An 11,418-nucleotide genomic window follows, 5' to 3' on the forward strand; every position below is an offset into this window, starting at 1 on the left:
CAGGAGAGTGCCATGATCAGAAAGTGGAAAAAAAATATTTAAAGTCATGATAGCTCACAGGGAAATATTAAATTTCATAAAACAACATCAATAATCAGAAATTATAGAGACTTTGGAGATTACTGGTTTCAAAGTTAGTAGAGAAATGCTAGATTTAGATAAGACATTGAGACAGAAGGAATTTTTTAAAAGTGCTATATTGGAGTTAAACATTATAAGCCATTTGAAGGACAAATGTAAGAAGAAAACTTCAAAAGATCTTTGAGTCCTGTATCAAAGAATAATTTCAAAATTATATTTGATACCACAAATATGGTCAATTTACAGACCTTATAGAGAGATGCTAGAAATAATTATGCTTATTTAGTTGTGTTACTATTGAAAGTTCCATGGGAAGAGTTTCCAAAACAGAATAGCATCTTAGCCATCCTCAGGTTGAATATACACAGTTAAGATTATACTATTATAAACATTTCACAAAATTTATGAAGTTACTGGAGATTTGTTAAGATCTTAGCTGTCCATGATCCAGTTTTACCCTCAGAGAAAATACTGACCAAGACTCAAGAAACAGTTCTCATTATGAACTTTCATCAGACCTTTTTTTTTTTTTTTGGTGCGGTACGCGGGCCTCTCACTGTTGTGGCCTCTCCTGCTGCGGAGCACAGGCTCCGGACGCGCAGGCTCAGCGGCCATGGCTCACGGGCCCAGCCGCTCTGCGGCATGTGGGATCTTCCCGGACCAGGGCACGAACCCGTGTCCCCTTCATCAGCAGGCAGACTCTCAACCACTGTGCCACCAGGGAAGCCCCATCAGACCTTTTTTAATCTGAAAGTTATCAATATTAAATTAACTAGGGCCATTAATTCTCTGTCATCTGCAGATAGTTTTATTTTACTCTGATGCTCTGTTGCATGCTACGGGCTAGAATTGTCTTCAACAAAGGACAGTCTCAGGAAAAGGACTCTATCAGGTACCTCAAATTACTGACACTCTCAACTCTTCCCTATAGGCTTCTGAGCTGATATTGCTTACACAACTTCCAGACTAAAGCAGTAAGATAAGTCAGGATTACTAGAACTCTCGGATGCAGTGGGCTTCAAGAATTAATGACAGGACTAACAGCATGAAATCAGAGGTCTCCTTTGATTTTATTTCTCTAACAGGAAAGTTGTTTTAGTTTCCACATATATAAGGAAGCTCTTTCATTTTCTTTTTAATCTATCTATATACACTGCAACAATTTAATAAACCCTGCTTTTGTAAATGAAATAAAACATTAAAAAATCTCTCACTTTACATGGTGACATAGTTGTTTACCTAAGTTCATTGACTCCACCTTTTCATCAAGATATAATTGAATAAACTGTGCAACTAAGGCCTTACTGGAAAAGCCATACTCATGAATGATGTTCATTGTGTGAAAGAGGACTAGCTGCCTTTTAGGAACTGAGGCAGGTTTTACTTATGAATACAATGCCTGCAAAGTCCACCCAGGAAGCCCACTCTGGTGCCTGAAAGACAAAGTGCCGTCTCACAGGTCATAAGGGCCACTTCCTGACAGGTTGGGAATATTAACAAATTTTGGTGATCCTGAGAGGAGAGGGATGCACTGAAAGGTACAGGTTGTATGGGTGAAATCTGGTGTATGGTTTATTGGGTCTGGCTTCCTAATCTCAAGTTAGCAAACAATAGAGGCTTTTAAAAGTCCAATCTGAGATTTTTTTTTTTTTTTTTTTTGCTGTACACGGGCCTCTCACTGTTGTGGCCTCTCCCATTGCGGAGCACAGGCTCCGGATGCGCAGGCTCAGCGGCCATGGCTCACAGGCCTAGCCGCTGCGCGATCTTCCCGGACCGGGGAACAAACCCGTGTCCCCTGTATCGGCAGGCGGACTCTCAACCACTGCACCATCAGGGAAGCGCCAATCTGAGATTTTTTAATAAAAATTTCCAGATAGAAATGAATTACTCTGAAGCTCTACAGCTTTTATTGTAGAAAAATGTCAGTCTCCCATATGCATTTTCCAGTCTTTCTAGCTCTCTCTAACCTAAAAACTAGTGAAATTTCCTAAAACTCAAATGGTCATGGTTGAACAAATAGAACTGAAAATGGTATTAGTTGATTTTTATGTTTTATCATTCAAGATCCTTCAGACAACAATGACCTTTGAATATTCATATTTTCCTATTTTTTAAGATAAATACATTTTTTTGTCCATCACAGTATCTTGGGCATTGGCTTCCACATTTATAATACAAGTATACTGGTATACAATTACCTCAAAGAAGACCAATAATATTAGCTCAATATGCTATGACATGACAATTATATCCTTCTTATGTTCAATGTATTACAAACACTATAATAATAAACTCAATGATTAAATTCAGAATAATAATTCTGTTTAAAAAAAGTTCACCCCACTTATTGACAACAATATTAAATAAAATACCAGCCATTAGATTACTTTTGCATCATGTATTAGTATAACAATAATCTTAAAGCAATTTAATTTTTACAGTTTACACATGACAGTGCTTTAAAGAAATAAAGTTATAATTTTCTATTTTAAACCTGAACAACCAAACCAAAATATTCTGCATAACTTATGTCATATATAATATTAGTTAACATTTTAAACACAGATTGGATATATGTTCAGCTCATACTTACCCATGAAATTGAGATAGCCTTCTCCGCCGAGTGCATGAGTAATGAGTCGAATCATTTTATGAAGCTGTATTCCACGATCAATAACTGGAGTAAACGGGGTTAGAACACTCATGTTGGTATACATTTCAGCATCCATCAACCAAAATGCCAGCGTCTTATCCCCAACGAGTGCCTATAAAAATAAAAGTCACTGAGATAAATGCAAATAATAGGTACTAAGCAGCTGTGATTTATACTAGAATAACATGTAATTATACAGAATGGAAACAATGCAGAAGAGGTGTGTGAATTAATATTAATTTCATGTATTTTCCAACAGTCACTATGCTGAAGGTGAGCTGGTGAAATACATGAGCGATCTCATGTACCTATGTTTCTTTCATTTTTAAAATAGCTTGGTGAAAAACTCATGATAAGCTACCTGAATATTTGTTATAATAAGCTGATGCTTCACACTTTTTGAAGTTAGAATAAACATGTATTTTAATGTTGAGAATACTAACAGATATTTTTTTCTTTTTTTTAGGATTTGAACAGTGAATTTTTTAATTGAATTAATTCTTTAAATTCTATAGTGCTTTACAATTTTCAAAAGTTTCACATACATGATTTCATATAATCCCATAATCTTACATTAAACTATTAGAATACTAATAGATTTTTAAAAATATCTTGCATATCATGATTTTATTGTTTTGAAAGAATGGAAGAGTTTCCTAAAAGTAATTTATATGTATATGCATTTATATTTATATAGATGTATTTATATATATAAAATATGTATATAAATATATTACAATGGACCCTCTCTCCTTCAGCAGCAAATTGACAACTTTTTCTTAAAATGTAAAATTTGCTTTCTCATTATATTTGCCATCTAATCTAAAATTAGTTTGTTTTATATGAAAATATAATAGTTGACAAATGGGGCAGGTTAACTCAGAAACACCCTGAGCAGCAGAAGAGGCCTCTTAATGATCTGAATTATTTATGGTTAAAAACAGCTAACTAATGCCAAGTGTTATTTATTGACAAAAAATTATATATAGTGAAACATAGAGACTAAACCATAATCTCTTCACCCTATTACTGTATGATTATTTTCATTTTTAGAAAGATATTCTTACTTATAAACCTATTTTAATCTCTAAGCTATTTTCACATATATATTCATATTTATAATTTTTTATCAGGTTTAAAATTCAGTATACATTTGCTTTTATAGAAAGAACTAGGCAATTTGTATCTTTTTGTACATTCCCAACAATTTGTAATACAAGGCAGAATTATGTGGATCTTTAAAGTATGAAATAATTCTTGGTAAATCCATACTGTTTCTGTACATTTGGGGAGAAAAATTATGAAATTAACCTACCAGTTTCATCTTCAATTTGTTTATTCCACTCATTTATTTATTCTTTTATTCATTCATATAAAATACACATATATTGGGAGCTCTAAACATGCTATAACTGCTAGGAGATTGTAATAGAAAGATTATCATTTATGCATGCATTTTAATTTTCATATTGTTATGTATTTGGCAAGGGATTCCCCCATTCTTAAATTAATACTACTCATTTCTTATTTTGTTATGTTTTGGTTCTGGTTTCTTCATAGGTATTTATTTGATCTTGCTCCACAGCCAATTTAAGTTGAAAAGAAAGTACTGCTCCAACTAGGAAGATGCAAAACTTAATATATGTCTACTTTATGAGTGAGCAAACTTTCTGTACAGGCCAAACAGTACATAGTGTAGGCATTGTGGGCTCCTTCCTCAGTCTCAACTACTTAAATATACCATTATGGCTCAAAAGCAGCCATAGACAATAGGTGAGTGAATGAACACAGCTGTGTTCCAATTACCTTTACAAAAACAAGCAGCAGACAGAATCTGGCCCATGGGCCTTGGTAGCTGACCCCTGGTCTACTTATACTTTCTTAACAGTTCAAAGGAGACACCTGAAAAGCTAGTGTCTACCTTAAATTGTCAATTTCTGCTGAAATACCGAGGAGCTTATTGGTTTAACTTTAATTTTCTGAATACATATACTGCAAATAATTTCAGACAGCTTTACTGACTTTTTAATGTGTAAGGAGTTCATTTTATGTTGTTTATGCTGGTTCATAGGCTTTATATAACTGAATGGCCTTTTCCTGCATTTATTTATGTTTATTGAGTGACTACGAGGAATAGCACAGTGCTAAGGCTGGAAATACAAAGGTATCAGAAGCAAATTTTCTGCTTAAAATGTGATGAGAAAGTGAAGAATGGGGAAACTATTTTTTCCCTATACGCCTGGATGAAGGCTTCAAGGAGAGTATGTCTGAGCCAGGGCATTAGGTCTTCACATGAGCTTCCCAGGTGAAGTAGGCATTTGCAGGTGTGTGGGGAAAAGTACAAGATTGGAGCAAGGTTGACCTACTTAGGAATGGGTGGAAATTTAACAGTATTGAAGAATAGAACTCTTGGAGGGTTGAGCAGAGAATAAACTTTGGCATGAGCCAGGATATGACAGGCTGTGAATGAGAAGCTTTAACCAAAAGATCTGGGCTGACAAAATTAGCTTTGCCCTTTGGAAAATACCTCAGACTACATTACAGAGGATGGACTAAAATCAAGAGGGACAGAGGTCAGGGCGATCAATCAGCAAAAGATTTCAGTGACTGAGGGAAAAAATGATGAAAGCTTGTGAAAAGGCATAAAAGAAAACCTTTAGAAGGAAACCTAAAATGGAAATTAAAATTAACCTGGATTAGCACCAACATTACTCTTGTGACAACAAAGGAAAACATGTAAGATAATACTTGAAACTGTCATTCACAATCATTTAATTACAGTTTGTCAGGGTAAAAGTGGTACTGCATTTTGAAGCTGGAATTTATGGATCTACAAAATAATTTTTAAATGTTTTTCAAGTATGAATAGTTGTCACACAAAATAGACAGATAACACATTACATTAACTGTATTAAACTATAGAAATTTGTACTGTGATATGTTTATAATTAGGTATGTTAATAAATACAGAGACAGAATGGTTTATACACATATTAATTTACCTGATCATGGCTCTCTGCATAAGCAATGCACTTTTCAAGGTAGCGTCTGTTTGTGAGTGTATACACTATATTGCCCATATTCCAATCTTCATCTTTATATTCTTTAAGTAACTAAATAAAAGACAAAAAATAATTCCAGTACACCATTATCATCCTTACTTTAAATCCCAGTCTGAGGGTATACATCATATCAATCCAAATTATTTGAGATGCAGATATAAGCAGACCCACACAGCAAAAATATCTTTGTCAAAACTTTTACTGAAATCACAGCTTTTATACAGACTATCCAAATGACAGTGGTGTTGCATGTGTGTGTGCATGTGTTTGTTTTTCTGCAGATGATTTGATCACTGCATTTTAGGATTTTTGTAACCTTTTTCCTCTGTAATAGCTGCTACCTCTTGATTAATGACCACAGTGAAGTGTTGTGCAGTATGTTTTTCTGGAACTTCCACAAGGTGGAGATATACTTGCTAGGTTTTTAGGTTTGAATGAAAAAAAAAAATTAGCAAGAATAATGTCTTGTTCCATTCTTAAAAAAAATTTTAAACAACTGTTATTTCAAAGTATAAAGCCTAATTATCATGAAATAATTATCATCTTAACAGACCACACATTTTTGTTTCCACTTCAGCTGCTACTCAGTCTCCAGTGTGGCTTCTGTGCCACTAACACCTCTTCAGTGCAAATGACCTTGCCAAAATCTCAGACTACGATTGTATCCTGGGTCAGTAATTGCTCTTTCTTAGGCAAACGTTTGCAGTACATGATGATAATGCTGACCCTACCCCTTCCGTGAAATGCTTTCCTTCTTAGTCTACCATTGCAAAACTCTTGATTGTCTTGTTTTGTTTTGCAACCACTCTAGACATCCTGTAAAATCCCTTCCTCTGCCTATCCTATAAAAGCTGGTGCTTCTCAGAGTTAATAGCGTAAAAAATAGCCTGTCCTTTTACTCAACGCATTCTTTCTAAGTGGGTTCATTTCTCTTGTCCAAAAGTGTCAATGGCACGCTGATAGAAGCAGAATTCTAAAATGGCCCCTATGATTCAGGCTCCCTCAGATTCACATCTTTGTATAATGTGGGAGGGTCCTTTGAATACAATGGGTGTCCTTAGAAGAAGCTGTGAGATAATAACAGTAATGTTTTAAGTTGCTAAATTTGTGGTAGTTTGTTACACAACAATAGAAAATTAATGAAGATTTTGGTACAAGAAATGGGGTTCCAGCCTGCTTGTATCTTCCTTTGCATGTTTTTTTTTTTTGGCTCAGTGGAATTCAGAGGTGCTTAGCCATCCTGCATAATTGCACTGTGAATCACTGAGCACCAGAGGACAGGCTGTATTAGGCAGACTAATGGCCATCCAAAGGTGTTTACATCCTAATACCCAGAGTCTGTGAATGTCACCTTACATGGCAAAAAGGACTTTAGAGATATGTTGAAGTTAAGGACATTGAAATGGGTAGATTATCCTGGATTATCTGGATGGACCAAATGTAATTGCAGGCATCTTTCTTAAAAGGTGCCTGGATTGTCAGAGTAAGAGAGATTTGAAGATGTTACCCTGCTGGCTTTGAGGATGGGGGAAGGGACCATGGACCAAGGAATACAGGAATACAGGTCCATGCTTTTAGAAGCTAGAAAAGTCAAGGAAACAGAGCCTCCAGAAGGAATGCATCCTTACTAATGCCTTGATTTTAGCTTAGTAAGACCCATTTCAGATTTGTGACTATATGACAGTAAATTTGTGTTATTTTAAGACACTAAGTTTGTGGTACTTAGATACAGCAACAATTTGAAACTAATGTATAGACCTATACAAATATGCTCAATTAAGTTAGACTACTGTGTAAAAACAATTCAATGGAAGTAGGTTCAATGGACTTTTCAAAATCATGCTGAATGAGTTAGACATCTATAGGCAAAAGAAAAATAGAAAAAAACCCTTACACGTTGACTGAACAAAAACTAAATCAAATGGACTATGGGTTTAAATATAAAAGTAAAATTATAAAATGTTTAATAGAAAACATCGGCGAGTCAAAGAAGTCTTAGGCTTGTCACCAAAAGAGATCTCTAAAAGGAAAAAAAGAAAAAGATAAATTGGCCTTCATCAAATTTAAAGGAAACAAAGAACTTTTCGTTCTGTGCAAGTCCACATGAAGAGGATGAAAAGACAAGCAAAGACTGGGATAAAATATTTGTCGATCACATACCCCCTCACAAAAGAGTTGAATCTAGACTAAATAAAGAACTCTCAAAACTCCACAGTAAATAAATGATCCAATTAGAAAATGGTCAAAAGACATGAACAGACATTTTACCAAAGAGGATATACAGAAGGCAAATTAGCACACGAAAAGATGTTCATCATCATCAGCCATTAAGGAAAGACAAATTAAACCCATAGTGAGGTACTTCTGCACACCTGTTAGAATGACTAAAATAAAAAATAGTACAACAGCAAATGCTATTGTTCGATGATGTACAGAAATTGGATCTCACCAAAGTGGCTGGTGGAAATGTAAAATAGTACAGCTACTCAGAAAAATACTTTGGCAGTTTTTTAACAAATTAACATCCAACCACTATAAGACCCAGTAATTGTACTTTGGGGCATTTATCCTAGAATAATGAAAATGTATGGTCATACAAAAATATGTACACAAATGTTTATAACAGCTTTCTTTACAAGAGCCAAAACCTAGAAAGAGTCTAGATGTCTTTTAATGGACGAATAATTAAACTGTGATACATCCATGCCATGGAATACCATTCAACAATGAAAAGGAATACACTGAAATAGAGTCACAGATATAGAAAACAAACTTCAAGTTACCAGGGGATAAGCGAGGGAGGGAGGGATAAATTGGGAAATTGGGATTGACATATACACACTACTATATATAAAATAGATAACTAATGAGAACCTACTGTATAGCACATGGTACTCTACTCAGTACTCTGTAATGGCCTATATGGGAAACGAATCTAAGAAAAGAGTGGATATATGTATATGTATAACTGATTAACTTTGCTGTACACCTGAAACTAACACAACATTGTAAATCAACTATACTCCAATAAAAATTTATTTTTTGAAGTTGAAAAGGAATAGACTACTGATACATGCAAGAACCTGGATGAAATCCCCAGAGAATTCGATTGAGTGAAAAATGGCAATTCCAAAAGGTTACATACTGTATAATTCCATTTATATAACATTCTTGAAATGAAAAAATTATAGAAATGGAGATCAGATTAGTGGTGATCAAAAGTTAAGGAGTGACTGTGGGAAGAGGGAAGTGGGTGTGGTTATAAAGGCAACATTTGGGAAACTTGTGGTAGTGGAAGTGTTCTATATCTTGACTATGTCCATATCACTATCCTGGTTGTGATATTGTACTATAGCTTTGCAAGATGTTACCATTGGGGAATACTGTTTAAGAATTCACCAGATCTCACTGTATTATTTCTTACAAGTGCATGGAAATCTACAATTATCTTAATATAAAAAGTGTAGTTAAAAAAACTACATATAGTGAAAAATACCAGATGCTCAATAAATATTTGGTGGAATTAATAAATGAATGAATTCAATTAAATACCTATATTACCTTTACATGATCACTTCAGTTATTAGATAATAAAAATGATCAAATCAAATAAAAGAAGATACAGCAAATTTGGCATATTTTAGATAGGCAAATATTTGTTCAGTAAATGACTAAACTAATATGATATCCCAAACTACTGATTTTGAACTCTACAAGTAGAAAATGGTAAATAATTTGCTTCTGAACAACAAAAGCATGAATGAAATCTAGCATTCTAATCTAACGCATACTCTATGTGTAGATAAAATGCGTGACACATACATTCTGAGTAGTTGTCATTTCTATCAATACTTGTGTGTTTTACTGACATTTGAAGGGATGATAATCATTTATGGAATTTTTTTTAAATGCACAAATTATAAAAGGACTGGAAAATCACTGAGTTTTTAAAAAAATATTATTTTAACTCTCTCATCTTATTAACTAAGGCTCCCACTTTGGTGATGAAAAAAGATGTTAAGTAATTACATAAAACAGAAGATGATATCTGTCTTCAGAGGCTTTACAAACTACAAAGACAAGATGGCCATATCCTAAACAGAGGACAATACATGTTTTTCTATTTATATGACATACTGCATAGTATAGTATTTTGAGCATACAAGGTACTGAAATGTTTAGTAAGTTAAATTTTTTTTAAAACCTGACATGATTGCTCAGAGAAGGAAATATCCTACTGTGAGCCATGACTGACTGGAAAATAATTCTAGGTTGATGTACACCTTGAAATATCCTTGAATTTGCCCAAAGACTGATGAAGGCTTTTCAGTAAAAAAAACAGTAAGATTTGGCACTTGTGAGGGGAAAAAAGTCTGTGTGGAAGATTAGAAATAATAAAAGACGGTGGGTGGATAAAGAACCTTCAACTAAGGTAAGAAACTTGAAGACCACAGCATTTTTTTAAGGTAACAAATACAAAGCAACTTTCCCAGGTATTAAAGTTGGAGCACACATTTGTTTGTTCCTTTGATTTCTAAGTCTAAGCGCCTCTGTAAAACCCTTGCTTTTTGACCTGACAATGTTTACGAAATCATTATAGATGGAGAAGCGGAAGTTGTGCTGGTAGAGTTTTAATGTCACAGCTGTGCACTGCCCAAATTGCCTAGGGATACAGAAAAGACAATTAAGAGATGATTATAATACCTACTTCCTTCAGAGTAGGCTTTATGTTTTTTCTGTGCAAAGTTAAGCTCTTCTACCGTTGTGATCTCATGGCACCTGTTCATGTCTGTACTAAAGGGCTTAACAGAAAGCAATGATTATTTGATATGTATCTGACTCCTTATACATATTCAGCCTATGATTAAAGACTTGGCCACTCAGAAATGTTCTACATCAAATCTATGTAACAACTTTAGTCTTTTAGACAAACATAAAATGAAACAAAATATAATCCAAACTACTTGAACTGTCATTAAATTTAATAAAATTGTATTAGGAATTATATGCAAGGTGTCATGTACAATTATTCATTCCTAGTGCCTAACACATGGTAAGGGCTTTTAAATGCTAAATGAAGGAATGGATAAATCCAAATCTGTTGAGAAAAAAAACACACTATGAAGCAAGTACTGGGAATTAAGGAGTGACTTCTACATTAATTGATGATTTGCAGGCAGAAATGGATGCGTTGATGAAGTTTAATGTGTTTTAAATATAGAACACCAAACTTTCATATAATTGCATTGATAAGGCAAAATTCCATTTACACAGCTAACATTATATCAATCATATTTTCTCTGTGCCTGTATGATGCAAGTGTGAATACTTTAAATTAGAACTTTTAGAAGTTTGAGAGGCACCTTATTAAAAAGCACAAGAAGCAACACACTAACGAGAGAATACTTCAATTATATCTGTAACTACTGATCACAACCAAGAAATAAATCAAAGAAATAATAAATAAACCAACATAATACATAGTATCCGCAGGAAAAAATTTTTTTTACATGAAACCTTACCTGGATCCATTTGTCTGGAACTGCCATGGCTAATCGATAGTCAAAGCCACCCCCTCCCAGGGAAATTGGAAAACACAGAGCTGGCATTCCTTATAACACC

The 11,418-nt window shown here is 34.2% G+C and overlaps 1 protein-coding gene across 1 annotated transcript in view; it reads right to left on the reverse strand.

The window, feature by feature from the left end:
* The window catches only part of GBE1 (1,4-alpha-glucan branching enzyme 1), a 327,728-nt gene that overhangs the window by 107,718 nt on the left and 208,592 nt on the right, over positions 1 to 11,418 (reverse strand). The window contains exons 11-13 of the mRNA XM_007468908.1: positions 11,319 to 11,409; positions 5,737 to 5,847; positions 2,675 to 2,846 (exon numbers count right to left, since the gene is read on the reverse strand). Coding sequence (XP_007468970.1) covers positions 2,675 to 2,846; positions 5,737 to 5,847; positions 11,319 to 11,409 — 374 coding nt within the window. The remainder of the gene's footprint in view (positions 1 to 2,674; positions 2,847 to 5,736; positions 5,848 to 11,318; positions 11,410 to 11,418) is intronic.

Source organism: Lipotes vexillifer, unplaced genomic scaffold, assembly GCF_000442215.2.
Source record: "Lipotes vexillifer unplaced genomic scaffold, Lipotes_vexillifer_v1.1 scaffold65, whole genome shotgun sequence".
In the NCBI taxonomy this organism is placed as follows: Eukaryota; Metazoa; Chordata; class Mammalia; order Artiodactyla; family Lipotidae; genus Lipotes; species Lipotes vexillifer.